Consider the following 16,875-nt stretch of genomic DNA (forward strand, 5'->3'; position numbering starts at 1 on the left):
ATTGTCCATGCCTTTTAGTGTTAAATGTTGAACCAGACAAGTTGATTAATAGCGATGAAAAACTTAATAAAATTGTTAGTGCTTAGACAAAAGGACTGGTTATCATACACGTAGCTCCATTATAGGTTCTAAATCAACCACTGTTTTATAATAGTAAAATAAAGGAATAATTTTGTTTTGTATTAAAGGATATTATTGTCCCGTATTTGCATTTTGTTATTTGGATATTTTTAAGTTATCGTACGACAATCGACTTTTAGCAAACTAAAAGTTCACATGTACATCCAGTAAGAATGGGGCGTGCAAAGAGAAGCCACACTGTCAGCTGCATGATGGATTTTTTTTCCATTTTGACCAATGTTGCTCTCGAAAAACTAGTACAATGTAAACCGCTGAATTTTAAGTAAAGAATTCACCGACGGAACGCTGAAACTGAAATTTGAAATTCAAGAAAAATAAGAACGAAACAATTAAAGAGGTGTTTGACCAATGTGAAGTTAAAACATATTTAAATCCATCTATAAGGGAAACTTTGTCCTCGGAAGTTGAATCTTACGTTTCTTCGTAATTTGTATGTAAACAACCTATTTTAAATTATCGATTTTTTTTGTTGCCAGTGAGAAATATTTCATGAATGTTCCGGAACAAATTAGCAATAAATGCAACAGGGAGAGAGTGTGCATAACGAAGACATATAAAACCTTTCAATCAGTTTAGTTGAGGTCTGAAGCTGACGTATGATAGTAACTGCTAGCCTTATATATATATATATTAGTCCTTTGTTATTTTATTATCATTGTCATTTTGATTAGTTTCTTAGTTTGTTTCCTATTTTGACATAGGACTTGTATTTCCTATTAAAGTGCGTTTTACTGTTCGTATTACTGTGTGTTTTTCATTCTTTATTGGCTAGAGGTATAGGGGGAGGGTTGTGATCTCACGAAACATGTTAAACCCCGCCGCATTTGTTCGCCTGTCCCAATCCAGGAGCCTCTGTCCTTCTAAGTCTTGTATGATTTTGATTTTAGTTCATTGTTATATTTCGGAGTTTAGTATTACGTCTATATTCACTGAACCAGTACACTTTTTTGTCTAGGGGCCAGCTGAAACACCTTAGCACAACTTTCATTGCGACGCTATATATTAAGTATTCCTTCCGTATCATTTCTTGGAACTGAAATAAATCATAAAAGGCAATATATTATCATCATGCAATCGATAAACAAGAAAGGAAAACGTTTTAAGTTGTATGCGACCGAAGCGATTTTTCTGGATCTACCTTCATTAGGAACATCAAAAAGGCGAATAATACTATATGGTTTACTGCAAGATTGTCATTTTTCACTGATACTTCTAAATGTTTGGCACTGGGAACACAAAATAGCTTTGAATTATTTATCACAAACGCTAAACCTTATATAAGAGATTTAAATCAGCGTAGTTGATTCCGGTTTAAATAGGTTTAATTATATTTTTTTTTGATAGATGCACAACCTTAAATTTTCAGGATACTGTTATCCCATGTGATGTCTAATATGTTTCATAAAAAAAAACGACTTCTTCTTTTCATTATTTATTTTGTTATGAAGAATGATTTGATATATGTCATGATATTTATTTTATCTAAGAATAGTTCTTATCAGAGCCGTGTTTACATCAGTGATTACAGGTACCCCTCTTGTCGCCCCTTTATATTTTTGATATTTTAAGCAAACATTTAAAAAATAAAACTTTCAAAAAGTGAAATAATCAAAATTGCTCGTTAGGTTTAGTATTTTAAAAGTTTGATCAAGTTTCTAAAATATCAAATTTATAAACGATATCTAGAATTTTTATATTTTAATAATTTGGTTAAAATTTCAAAATTTCAAAACTTTAACACAATTTGAAATTTTGATATTTTAAAACTTTGATCAAAATTCCAAAAATCTAAAATTTCAAAACTTTTTAAAACTTTGAATTGATAAGTGTTACACGGACCGCAATTCTATGCTAGAACTGACTTTTAACATTAGTGCTGAATTTTAATGGACATGTTTTATATTGTTGTATATTGTGCTGTCTTGAGTCTATAAAACATTTTTTAATTTATTATATATTATTTATTTTCTAAAAAGGGTTAAAATTATTTCGCTAAAATGGTCTTTGACAAATTTAATTTTCACTAAAATGGGTTAAAATTCTGGCGCTGAAATGGGTTCTACTTTGGCGCTCAAACGTCCTATTTTTTTCGCTCAAATGTCCTATCAATGAGCTCAAATGTCCTCCGCCGATTAGCAGAGGTATTGATTTTATCAACTTATCTAGTATATTTAATTACTCTACCGTTCAAAACTTTATACCTCCCTATTTTGATAATATAAAACAACCTATAATGTCATACTCATACAAAAACGGCGGAGGACTGCTAATATATTTAATTTTCAAAAAATGGCGTTTATGATCTTCAGGTTTGTCGATACGTGGGAACAGCCTATGGTTGCAAAATGCTGTAATTATACGATAATATTCATACAGTGGGCTGAAGAATGAGATGGTGTCACACTCTTTGAAAATATCGTGTAATTTTCTAATGGGTATTTGACCCAGTTTACATAATAATTGGTGCCTACCATTATTTTTAAATATAAATAGGAGATTATCAAGTGTATAATTTATACGATGTTTAACTCGTTGATTTCGATTGATACGTTTCCCATGAGACCTATTCATTCTATTGTTTCGTTGTTTTTTATCAATAAAGTATGTTCCTTAAATCGTCATAAAGCGGACATTCAATTAGTACATGTTCCTCAGTTTCAGTTTTATTTTCACACATAAGGCAAGTCATTTCATGCATTGGTAAATGTTCGAAGCACCCGGTTTCGATTCGTATGGGTGCAACTTTTGTTGGTTTAGAGAGATACCAAGAATTTATTTACCAATTGTAAATGCAGTATTTTTTCTGGAGAACATTTGTCATAAATTCGGTAAAAGGAAAACACGCCATTTCTTAATTTGGGTTTGAATGCGGGTTAAACACACATCATTACCATAAAACTTTGTAGGTTGAACTGCACGAGTGTATGGTCAAGCAGGCATTATTCACGTAGTTTAAATTTAAATATATAATCTATGTAGACTTTTCATTTCTGTGTCATTTTGTCTCTTGCGGACAGTTTTTTTTTAAATTTTTATATCTATTGCACATTCACGTAGCTTTTTGATAACAGCCAAAACTTCTACAAAATCTTAATCATACCCTAAGTTTATGCAAGTGAAACAAGTATGATTATTTTGTATTCGGTTGCATACATGGTGCTTATCTTAATCATAGTGGTCAGAGGTGAGCACCTGTTACAGTTGTCAGCTAATGAAGACATTATTAATTACCTCAATGACATCTTTATTACATCCCTGTCTTGATATTTATATAAATGGACATTAGATTGCATTTTATCTACATTTGATTTGATTGCTTTATTATTGAGAAACTTAACAGATGATTAACTCTCAGTGAAGTTAACGTTATCAGTTCATGTTATATATATGTCGTGTACAAGTTGCGATTTTGTACAGATTATAACATGTTCAAAAATATTGTACATGTTATAACTTGTTTAATGCAAAAATGCAAGTTAAAACATGTAAAAAAAGTACCTCATACATGTTATAACCTGTACAAAATGTTGCTTAAAAATGGTTTTAACTTGTACAAAATTTAGAGAAATCTTAATGAAGTAAAATATACATTTAAATTCACCAATGCATAAAGAACAACAATAAATAGGCCAGAACGTGTCTTTTTCTGTAGAGGGCAATGATCACAAAGTTTCAGAAATATATGTTTAATGACTTATGTTGGCAAGATTATAGGAGATTAGAACCTCCTCGAGGAGAAATAGTGGAGCGCAGTTCCACTATAACCTACTTGTATGACAGGCATCATTATTTTGTTAATTAGAACGAGATTTACATTTTAGTCTTGAAGTTGTAGTTTACATGAATTATTCTCTATTTTTGTCCTATTTTTTTTTATTCCCTTTTTGTGTCAATTCTGTTGTCTTTGTCCATCATCCTCTAATATATATATACACACCCTATCCAGAACTTCATTCATATATATGACAGGGCAGGCATCGTTATTTGTGAGTTGTATAAAAAATATTTAGAACGAACATTAAATCTTATTCTGTAAGCTTATAGTTTACATTTTATTTAGATCCAAAGGAGATACTACAAACCCAATATAAAAATAATTTAATTTTCAAAGTATTTATTCAAATAAATCCCGACAAAACAATTTAAATTAGGTTAAAATGAGAAGCAAATAGTTATTTCTCTAAAAACTCAAGACACTGTGCAAAGGGAGGCAAATCATTTTTTTCAAAAAAGGTGCCTTATCGCCAGCTGATGGTGCTATATCAGCAGGTGCTCTATCGGCAGGCGAGTGATCTAGACCTTACTGATAAAAACGACTATCCACTAGAGTTAAAATGAAGTGGAAGTATGCGATTATATGCCATACAGTATAGTAGGCTATAAAAGGCGATGAGAAAAATAAGGAGTGACACAATTCAAACAAGAAAACTAACGGTGTCAATTATAACAAAACAATACACGAAACAAATATGACAGACATGAACCAACTACAACCATCATACTACAGTTTTCTTACTCAGTTTTGAATTATATACTTAAAACCTATGCACAGAACAGACCTTAGAGTATTTTTATCGTATTACTTTTTAGTTTACCTTTCTCTTTTACTGATTTTTTACTTGTTTTGTATAAATTTCTAATGCAATTTTTTTTAAACCTTTTGAAGGGTTTTGCTTGTTTTGTATGCTTTGAACTATTTTTTTTTTTTTTTTTGGTTTTATATTGTTTTTTCGTATTGACCTTTTATTTCATGGTAGGCATTTTTGTTTTATATTTTATTTAAGTATTTGAATCTGTCACAGTTTATGTTTTATGTTTTTTTGTCTTTGATTTGTTTTATTTACCATGCTGAATGAATAGCGCCTTAGAGTATTTTTTTTATAGGGCCCTCTATAAATTTTCATTATTATTATAATGATTTCACTTTGCAAGATTTTATTTAATTTGTATGAATAAATATTTTGCTTGCTATCTGAATTTATTGTAGGCTAAAAGAAAGATAACCCAAATTATATCATTCTCCCAGCTGTTATTATTTGTTATTTTTTAGTTATTGGTCTTCTTTTGCATTTTTCGTGTCGTAACGCTTAAACGGGAGTTATAATTGTCCATGCGCGTACGCCACATTTTGAACAGACATTCCGAAATGTCAACTAAATGTTAAGATCAATTGTGTTCTAACTTAGTTGAAATTGTTCCGCTCTGTCTCAATTACAAAAATGTTTCTAGTATATATAATTTGATTGATTGTCTCTTGTTTCATTTTAGGATATGTGAGAAAAATTTTAATACACGTATAACCCACTAGGATCTCATCTTTGTATACAGTGATTACTTTATACATAGTTTCTGAGCGTATAACCAACCCAGTAGTTACAGCCCGTAACAGAGAAGTGATCGAATTGATGTTTCTTTACCGTCAAAATTAATTGAGTAGTGACCGAACTATTGGTACTTTAACGTTAAAAAGATTGACAATGCTGACAAACTTTCATGTGTCGATAATCAAGTTTAAAACCGATAACATTGAAAATAATTCTAATAATATTCTAACAAAATATGGCCATGCACCATTTAGATTGGGCGAAAAGAAGTCATTTCTTCAAAGTCAGAACAGAAAAAAAAGATTTATGGAAGGACGTCTTAACAGTATTATTTCCTTTACAATTTTACCCAAAACTGAAAGAAATATACTGGTAAACAATTAAAAAGGTTTTGATAGGAATGAAGTCTTTTATTTTTTCGGACTACAATGTGTACCGTATGTGTGATGGATTTGAATTCAATCAATAACTTTGAAATGTTTTCTCATATGTATACACAAAAGGGAGGACTGGTATTTGTACTTCTGTTAGAATATGTCTTCGTCCGTTTCACATGCCAAACTTTTTTCTAGTACAGTTTAAACGGAAAAATTTTGTTCAGAATTTTTTTTTTTAATATGACAAAATAACGAGCAAAACTATTTCTTGCAATGGCACACACAGAGAATATATTTTTTAGTAAAAAGTCAGTAAATTTTTTTTTCTCCAAAATATACCATGGCTAGGACCTGACAGTTTTTAGCAGTGTACAAATGAACATCGTCCAGAAAACTGCGCTTGCTGTCATTTTGAGGGATCATGCAACATTTCACCTCTTACCCATAAACAACATAGGTTCTCAATTACTAAAAAAAGTTCTAAAAGATAATTTCAAATCAGAGTAAACATATTAACTTCCTTATATACAGTCGAATTTGTCTATAGGTTACACAAAGCTGGTTCTTAAAACGTTTGTATCAGGGAAAACATTTTTCTTTGACTTTTAAAACATGTAGGGGAAACGGATTTCCTAACCATTCACATATAATATTCCGTATTTCTGATTTTTTGTTCGATAACGTAAATTATACGACTTTTTTTTATGACTACGTGAACTTGTGTCATTTATTTTTGCTGGTCTTTGGGAAGACAATTTACAATTGCAGTGAACGGAGGCACTAATACATATTCTTATAATTCTGTTTGGAAACAAAAATAAATTCCCAATATATAAATATATACGGAAGCGTATTAGCGCCACACATTTGTTTTTCTTCCTATGTTTGTGTTGTAACGCAAACCTTTTGCCTTGTAGCGCAAACCTTTACGAAATAACTCAAACATTTGCGTTGTAATGCAAACCTTTGCGTTATAACGCAAACATTTGTTTTTTTCTTATTTACAATTTAAGATTCAACAGTCGTTATTAATGAAGAAGCTGTATATATTAAAATTTATCACCTTTGCAGTCATTGCAAAGTAAAATGCTTGAATAATTAGATCATATCAATGACTAATAATGAGCAGAATAATATAAGAAGATGTGGTATGAGTGTCAATAAGAAAACTCTCCATCTAAGTCACTATTCGTAAAAGTAAATCACAGGCCGAAGTACGGTCTTCAACACGGAGCATTGGCTCACACTGAACAACAAACTATAAAGGTCCCCAAAAACAATATCCATGTTACTACTAGTATATATATTACAAAGAAAATTGAATAAATTGAGGTTATACCTAAGAAAAAAATCAACCCTGCTAAGATAGCTATAACCGAATATAAATATACTTCCAAAGTAAGCTCTCGTTTGAGAACAGTGTAAAGTAGATTAGATTCAAACAATCTACCCTTTGGCAATAAATATATAGAATGAAGATGTTTTATTAATAAAATTATGTTCTCTCTATTCAAATTGATACAAAAGCATCTTAAAAATACTTCATTATATTGAAATGAAAATTCAATGACTTTCTATCAAAAAATGTTTCCTTATTAATAGATATAGGAAGATGTGGAGTGAGTGCCAATGAGACAACTCTCCATCCAAATAACAATTTAAAAAGTAAACCATTATAGGTTAAAGTACGGCCTTCAACACGGAGCCTTGGCTCACTAATAATTCATTTTAAAGCAGAAAGATCATTTTGTCTATTTTACTTGGAGGTTTCACAATTGTATGACATTATTTTTGATCTTTCAATTTAAATATGAATATATACTAAGCTATATCTATTTTCTTGTTAAATTATAGACTTTTCTGATGTACAAATCAGTCTTAATTTATGTATAATTGCACTTCAAGTATTCCATTATTCCTATGCATATTTATTATAATGATTTGGCCTTGTATGTATGTTTCTATTTTTATCTACTAGTAAATCGCATCCAAGATGAAAGACAGACGGACATATATACAAAACTTAACGAATAATTGAAATCAAGATATTTGCGTTATAACGCAAAAGGTTTGCATTATAAAGCAAATGTAACGCAAAGGTTTGCGTTATAACGCAAACATAGGAAGGAAAAAAATGTGTGGCGCTAATACGCTTCCGTAAATATACATGTATACATGTATTGTATGACGTGTACATGATTGGGTTGTGTAGACAAAACTACCGCAAAGAAAAAGTATCATGGATTTCGAGGCTTTCATATTCAAGGTTTTGAATTCTACCCTTGTTGAAAACCTGGGGAGACCTCTACAGTTCCTAAAAACATCAATTGTTTTTGGTAAATTGAGTGCCGTCTCCCTGAACATGCTAACACTTAAGTCATATCTTTTCACTTTCATATTTTTTTCCCTGTTTGTCTCTATTGTCTTGATTGTTGGAACGATAAGGGGTATCTAACAATATTTACGAAAACTTTCTGAGAATTATGAATATTTCTTCTCTGTCAGATATGGATCATTACCGATGATAAAATGATAAAACTTCGACTTAAAAAATGAAAAATTACACATTGGACATGAAATATTTGGTCGATGAAAAACATTAAATTATGTCACTTCTGAAATAAGTTTGTCGATAACGAAACTAATTCTGACGGTAAAGAAACGCGAATTCGATCACTACTCTGTTACGGGCTGTATCTTTATTGTGTGGACTTGAGTTACCTTGATATGTTCATAATTATAAATTAACTGAAGTTTCGAAATACTAAGACCTTTCTACCTCAGGACTGGGACTATACTACTAAATATAAGTATACTAGTTCCAGCTCAGGAATAGATTACCATAGCTGTATTTGGCAAATATATGTTTGGTCCTGAATGCTCTTGAACTTCGTACTTTATTTGGCCTTTTCAACAGTTTTTTTTTATAATAGCGTTACTGATGAGATTATTGTAGACGTAACGCGCGTCTGGCACAACTATAAAAATTTATATCCTGTATCTATGATAAGTTTATCTATAATGGGAGAAACTCGGTGTATATACTACACTTATTTTTAAAGGAATATAATAATAGGACATACACTGGTATATATGATGAGTTTATCTATAATGGGAGAAAACCGATGTAGAATACACCTATATTTAGCGGAATATATAAATAGGATATATACTCTTTACCTCTCCTGTCAGTATTATTTTAACAAAAATGAATTGAACCAGTTTATTGAACACATTGAATTACCAAATCTCAGGTATTCATGGTATTGGTTACTAACGTGATAGATGTATAACCAATTTTGTGAAATAACATTACATTTCATAGGACTCTGATGTCACCATACGTCCCTTCGTTATTGAGCAAAACATGCACCTTATAGTAAGCTTTATTAGGCTCCGACATTACAAAACGAAAAAACCAGTAGCCTGCTTTTATGACAAATACTTATCATAGATACCAGGATTGACATTTTGTATCTGCACCAGACGTGCGTTTTGTCTACAAAAGACTCATCAGTGACAGTTGATTAAAAAAAAGGTAAAAAGGCCAAATACAGTACGAAGTTGAAGAGCATCCCCTCGTGGAACAAAAGCCCTACCAGCAGTGGCATCGACCCCGTGGTTGTAAGTAGATTAAGGTAAACAAATAAGACAGCAACACTTAACACTGAATTTCAGGCTCCTGATTTTGGAGAGTGACATACATAATGTAGCGGGTTGAAAATTCGAAAAAATAGTACATTTATGAATTGTACGATAAATTTAGTTACAAGACATCAACATGATCGTAAGCATTCTTTATTCATTTAATCATGACCATACTTTTAATCTTTCGCATACTTTTATTTGGTACTCTGTTCGCTATGGCTAAAGGGTTTTTCGAACTTGTGAATTGATAAATAAAGACAACAGTAGTAAACCACTATTCGAAATTTATAAATCGATTGAGAAAAAACAAATCCGGGTAACAAACTAAAACTGAGGGAGACACATCAAATATAAGAGGGAGAACAACGACACAGCAGAAACATTAATATGCAATACACACAGAAACGAACTATAAGATAACAATAGCCATTATCCTGACTTGGTACACGGGTCGACATTTTAAGAAAAAATGGTAGATTGAACCTGAAATTGAAATCAATCTAAATGTTTAACCATATATTATAAACTCAATAAAATTTGATTATGAAAAAAATCCGCGATAATTGGCTATTTTGTGTATACTTGTTCAATGAATATAATATAGTATCACTAACAAAGCATCATCGAACGGTTGTTGCTTACTTTGCAAGAAAAACAGTAGTATGAAATCTCTTATAGAATACTGTACAGGTTTATCCTGAGTTAAACCAAAATCTGTTGAATATGAATTACTATTATATTATTTTACTCCCTACATGAACGGTATACTATCCTTGACTTTATTATTCAGAATCATCAAATGCCATGACGGCAATTAACAACCTTTCATCTCTTTTTTTTAAAATACAAATGATATTCCAGTACTTTATACAATACCTATGTTAGACGGTTTTAGTCCTGAAGTCATGTACTCGTCACTTTGAATGTCTTCTGAAATTGTTTTAAGCGACTTTGACACAGCTTTCCATTTGGATACTAGATGTTCCTTGGATGTATCACCATCTTTGTTTATAATACCTTTTATATTTGCTTTAGGAAGACTGACATTATTATTTTTATTTCGCTTTTTGCCCATAGTCTGTGTTGTGACATGTTCTATGTACGTCTTATAGCCATCTGTAAAACAGTTTTATGAAGACATTTATAAAAACACATTGACAAATTTCAACCCCTTCCAATTGATAATAATAAAAAATAACAAAGTAGTTTTCGCCTAGTGCATCGCAAATTTTATTACCAAAAAAGGACAACATATCGACTTCTTCTGTTCAAGCAATAAAAATGGAGACAAATAAACACTCATCTAAAGCACCGGATGTTTCATGTTAACAGACTTGGTTGGTGTCTCGTATTATTGACTAAAACTTTGACTGTTTAATTTGTATTCGTCTTTGGTTGCATGCACCTTTGTCTCATCCATGCACACTTATATGTTTTGGTTCTTATTATTTCCTATTGTTTACCGTCTTCATATCAATCTCTTGCATTGTCATCACTTGGTTGTTTGTTTAAACTCCGCCCCCATTCTGTACTCCTTTGTTTATAATTAAGAGCATATTTGCCATTTATATGTCTTAGGGTTGTATTTCTCATTAGGCAACTGTTTCATATAGGTAAACCCCACATCTGTATTTCTATTGTTGATAAATCGAAAGGTAGTTTTCAAACACCATGAGGTATGAACGATTACTAATATAACTTTTGTATACATCAAAAATACACTTTTGTTGTTTTGAGATATTCTTTTAACATTCTGAAATGCCAAAATTTATATTCTTCTAACAATTTGAATTAAAGACAAGAGATATACATCAATTAAGCATCAACAAATGACACGAATAAAAAACTAGCGGTTCTGAAGAGCCTGTGTCGCTCACCTTAGTCTATGTGAATATACAAAAAAGGATGCAGATGGATTCATGACAAAATTGTGTTTTGGTGACGGTGATATGTTTGTACACCTTACTTTACTGAACATTCTTTCCGCTTACAATTATCTCTATCTATTATGAACTTGGCCGAGTAGTTTCAGTGGAAAATGTTAGTAAAAATTTACAAATTTTATGAAAATTGTTAAAAATTTACTATAAAGGACAATAACTCCTAGGGTCAATTGACCATTTCGGTCATGTTGACTTATTTGTAAATCTTACTTTGCTGAACATTATTGCTGTTTACAGTTTATCTCTATCTATAATAATATTCAAGATAATAACCAAAACAGTAAAATTACTTAAAATTACCAATTCAGGGGCAGCAACCCAACAACGGGTTGTCCAATTCATCTGACAATGTCAGGGCAGATAGATCTTGACCTGATAAACAATTTAACCCCTGACGGATTTGCTCTAAATGCTTTGGTTTTTGAGTTAAAAGCCAAAAACTGCATTTTACCCCTATGTTCTTTTTTTAGCCGTGGCAGCCATCTTGGTTGGATGACCGGGTCACCGGGCACATTTTTAAAACTAAAAAAACCCAAAGATGATTGTTGCCAATTTTGGATTAATTTGGCTCAGTAGTTTCAGAGGAGAAGATTTTTGTAAAAGATAACTAAGATTTACGAAAAATGGTTAAAAATTTCTGTCATGTTGACTGATTTATAAATCTTACTTTGCTGAACATTATTGCATTTTACAGTTTATCTCTATCTATAATAATATTAAAGATAATAACCAAAAAACAGCAAAATTTTCTTAAAATTACCAATTCAGGGGCAGCAACCCAACAACGGGTTGTCCAATTCATCTGACAATGTCAGGGCAGATAGATCTTGACCTGATAAACAATTTTCTAATGTCAGATTTTCTCTTAATGCTTTGATTTTTGAGTTATAAGCCAAAAACTGCATATTACCCCTATGTTCTATATTTAGCCATGGCAGCCATCTCGGATAGTTAGCCGGGTCACCGGACACATTTTTTAAACAAGATACCCCAATGATGATTGTGGCCAAGTTTGGTTAAATTTAGCCAAGTAGTTTCAGAGGAGAAGATTTTTGTAAAAGTTAACGACGCCGGACGACGCCGGACGCCAAGTGATGAGAACTAAAAAGACATCCCTTAAAGTATTACACTGAAAAGACATATTGATATTTCATTTTTTTTATAATAAAACTTTCTTTTACTTCATACCTCTACTTAATGAAAAGAATGGTCCTTCTAGTTTAGAGCAAATCTGTTTTTGTTTATATCTAGCTTCAATTTCTTGCTTAGTTCGAGGAATCCTCACTTCATTACAACAACAGAATACAATAACTGTAAAACAAAGTAATATATCAGTTAACTTTTAAAAATCCGGTCTTATATAGAACTGTATCAACCGAAAGGCAAAAGAAAGGGAAATACGACAACATTCTTATACTATATATGCAAAAATATTTCTTTAAGACTTATTAGTTTATCTTAAGTCTAAAGTCTGTAAATGTAAATAATCTGTAAAATAAAATAAAGGATTTTGTAATCACCAATACAAGGAAACTGCAGAGTCAGTCGCAAACATTACGATTAAACCAAGAAAACCAAAAACATCATAAGTGAAATATTAATCCTGGTATCTATGATTTGTTATTTATCTTAGGCCTGAAATTCATAGTAATCTTGAACAAGGTTTTGGAAGCATCATAGAGTGAAGTGTCTGCAGTGAGAGTGAAATGTATTGCAGGAATCAGATGACCATTCCATCAACGACTTACATTTTCAGTACTTACCTATTGCCATTATGAAACTGATGACCATTCCACCCACGTGCCATATTTTAAAAGGACCAATGATATAGTTTTCAATGTTGATTGACGAATATGGGGCGTCATTATCCTCAACATAGCTACTACCATTTTTGTATACCTGGGAAAGAGAAAAACGTGATTCAAAAGGTAAAACTTTGCATTTCATTTCATTTTACAGTTGTGGTTTCACAATATATACATTTAAAGATTTTAGAAAAGGTAAGCTTTATTATGCTAATATAGAATTAACAAAACTCAAATATTCACGACTCATAGTAAAGATTATGACTTACCAAACGACTTGCCCGTATACTATTTTCTAACGTAAGTACAGATAAAGCTAGATATAACTCCATGTTTGTCGCTGTTTAATATCATTTTTTATGGTTCAATCAATATTATTGCTTCTTATGATTAAAAAGGTAAATAGACGTTATAAATTATATCAATTAGTTAAGTGAAAATTGATGTTAAACTCAATGATGCATCTGCACTTGTTTTGTTCCAATAGACGATGATTGATTTACGCTGTCTATCGTTAAGTCATTACAAAGGTACCTGTCATTTAAATGATCGGAGGCCGTTTTATTGTGGTAGGGTTCATGTACGAATATTTTATGAAAAGAAAGTAAAATCACAAAAATACTGAACTCCGAAGAAAATAAATTCAAAACGGAAAGTCCCTAATCAAATGCCTGTATATTTTGTGGTCTTGGTTGTTCTAGTCGTTGTACTGTCAGTCTTTCTCCGGGTTTTAGTTTTTAATGTTTTCTTTGAACCTTTTCGCTTTTGTACAAAGGAACATTATCACTTATTTTAAAACGATTCGATTTTAATATGAATCAAAATAGACAGATAGATGAATCAAAATGGTTGCAACGAATATAAAGACACATAATTTTCTTAGTACCTAAGTATCTAATTGGTTTTAGCCTTTAAGTCGTGACCTTACTTACAATGAAATTCAGTAAAAATAGCATTTCGGAAAACTGCCATAAGTCATGCCCATCTCAAGTTGAAAATTCGCAAGAAGTAGATTCGTTATGCACAAATCGATACAGATATTTACATAAGATACCGTAGAAGATCAAAAAGTTTATTTATCGATTGGTATTATCTAAATATAACTTTTCAAGTTAATGAAACAAAAGAATGCAATGATTTTCTTTTTAGGAGGAACCAAGTCCCAATTATCTGTAAAGAATTCCATTATTGATTGACTCCCCATTTGCAGAAGTTGAATTGAATTTGAAGGCCCACATATAAAAGTCTATTATTTGAACTATATTTCCAGCGAACTAGTTCGTTAAATACTCTGCATAACAACATCATCGCTAGCTATACTACTGCTTTGACAAAATGTTGGAAAAACAGAATTTACTACTTATTTCATACTTGTTATATAACTTCATACAACATGGTAAGTTATTTATTATTTATGTAAAATTGTAGTTAACATAGAAGATAATTAATATGATGAAAGAGCAATGTTGGACATTTCCAAAGTTAGACCATTACAATTCATCATGCGATCCGTAGCCCGAATAATACGTCCGGATAAAGTGTTACATCTACCTATGGACTGCCACCCTACCAATCTGGCCCAGTTTGTCGGTCTGGTACAACCATCATTCACAGAACGTCTTTAAACAATGAGTATAAAGCACACCATAAACTCAGCTATATTAAAATGTGAAACCATTTAAACAAAAACAACAATGGCCTGAACATTACAGTTAGTTACTAACGACAACCACTGCATACATTGGCAGAATCTGGACTCGGGACAAGCAAAGATATAAACATTGAGGACCAAAATTCCCCAAAAATGTGTTGAATACTGGTTATCGACCCAGTGGTTGTAAATAGACTCATCATAGATACAAGGGTTAAATTTCGTATTTCAACAAGACGCGCGTTTCGTCTACAAAAGACTCACCAAATAGGGACAGCGTTGCTACAGCACAACACAAGATAAGAACTGTAACAGTCATTTGAAAATAACTATCAAGATTGGCACGAAACATACAATTTAATATACAAAAGAAATAAAGCACCGATCAACATGCAGTTACAAGTACCATTGCATAATACGAATACAACTTCAACCAAGCAGAAATAATAATTTCCCAAAATTAGCAAAGGAAGAGTCAGGTATATCATTGTCAGCGAGTAGTGTAAATGTGTAAATTAAGTAAAACAACTTTTCATTCAAAGTTGAAAACATACGTTCGGAAAATATACCATTTATATAATCAATTAATTCAGAAACCAGTCCTCAAAATAATAGCTTTTTAGGATAGCCAACATTAATTCAATGCTACCCCTCCCCAATATCAATACAATGATGATTGTTGAAACAATTATGAAACTGAACTTTAAACATTTGTAAAAATAATGCAATCATCTATTTTTGTTCCAGGTCAGTGTGGAACAATGGTTTTCTTTAGAAACAACACAAAAAACTGGCCAGACGCACGGTTATTTTGTAAAAGCATTGCGATGGACTTAGCGATAATTGAATCTGCCACAGAATTGACCAGAGTACAAAAATGTGTTGCTGATAATGGAGGGTATTTATAGTGAACTTAATTGTATGCCATGGTAATAACATGTAACTAAAATGTCAAATGTGTTTTAGCTTGATAGTTCTAAACTTTATTTAAGTTGAATTTGATAGAATAAGAGCATTTTATTGTTGCTGACATTGTAGGTCTCTTATAGTGGATAAAAAGGTAAATAAATGAGAATGGAAAAATACCCCGACAAGTTGCTATGTACATGTTTAAAATGTTTCAATCTTCAACTTATTGATATATAATTATATAATGTTAAACTTTAATTTGTTAGTCTATAACGCTTTGTACTAATAGTTAGTCTAACATTTCAGTTTTATTGGAGATGCGTGGATTGGAGGATATTATAATGAAACCAAGCATGTATTTCACTGGGTTGATTCTACTTTATTTAGTTGGACTAATTGGGAATCCTCTGAGCCTGACTGTTTAGAAGGGTCATGTGGTTCGATAAATCAAAATTGCGTCAGAATAAATACAGCATACGAGTTCCGAACGAAACAATGTATATCACCCTATGACGTACTTTGCGAGAAAGGTATTGATGTATATCTATAGTAATTGTAATAAAAGGTCCGAATGCTTAAAATATTTCTGCACTTTATACATTGTAGTTCCCAACAAAATGTCAAGGTACATTTATACACAATCCTGAAAAGAAATTTACACTCATGTCATCCGTATAACATATTTTTTGAATTTCAACAATTTTAAACCTTTTAAGTATGTAGATAAAGTTTAAAATGAGCATTTAAACGAAATGCGTACTAAAACAAATCGGATCCTGAAAGTGTAGAAAAAACGGGTTGTGTACTCTCCTTCTATTATATACTAGAAAATAATTCAATGAATAAAACAACTGTGCTACTGAAGTGAAAGCCAGGTGGATTTCGTCATTTAGATCAGTAGATATATATCCTTGTTGATACGATATTCCAGAGCTTGTAATTTAGTTCCAAGTGGTGAAAGTGAAATCATCCATCCCAAGTTTTACGGACGCTATCACAATTTTCGTTGACGGCTACGGAAAATCAGTTTCTCAGATGACGACGGAATTGTTAAAATTGTCGTTACCACAATCAAAA

The 16,875-nt window shown here is 31.5% G+C and overlaps 1 protein-coding gene and 1 long non-coding RNA gene across 2 annotated transcripts in view; one reads left to right on the plus strand and one right to left on the minus strand.

Moving 5' to 3' along the window:
• LOC134705749 (uncharacterized) overlaps positions 1-13,575 on the minus strand; it is a 32,075-nt gene extending 18,500 nt beyond the window's left edge. The window contains exons 1-4 of the mRNA XM_063564468.1: positions 13,508-13,575; positions 13,197-13,332; positions 12,622-12,744; positions 10,367-10,606 (exon numbers count right to left, since the gene is read on the minus strand). Coding sequence (XP_063420538.1) covers positions 10,367-10,606; positions 12,622-12,744; positions 13,197-13,332; positions 13,508-13,570 — 562 coding nt within the window. The 5' untranslated portion in view covers positions 13,571-13,575. The remainder of the gene's footprint in view (positions 1-10,366; positions 10,607-12,621; positions 12,745-13,196; positions 13,333-13,507) is intronic.
• Positions 13,576-14,585: 1,010 nt separating this feature from the next.
• Positions 14,586-16,211, plus strand: LOC134705098 (uncharacterized). The gene is made up of 3 exons (XR_010105478.1): positions 14,586-14,634; positions 15,637-15,787; positions 16,105-16,211. It is a non-coding gene; the product is annotated as an uncharacterized LOC134705098 (long non-coding RNA).
• The last annotated feature ends 664 nt before the right edge of the window (positions 16,212-16,875 follow it).

The sequence above is a fragment of the Mytilus trossulus genome, chromosome 2, assembly GCF_036588685.1.
Source record: "Mytilus trossulus isolate FHL-02 chromosome 2, PNRI_Mtr1.1.1.hap1, whole genome shotgun sequence".
NCBI lineage: Eukaryota > Metazoa > Mollusca > Bivalvia > Mytilida > Mytilidae > Mytilus > Mytilus trossulus.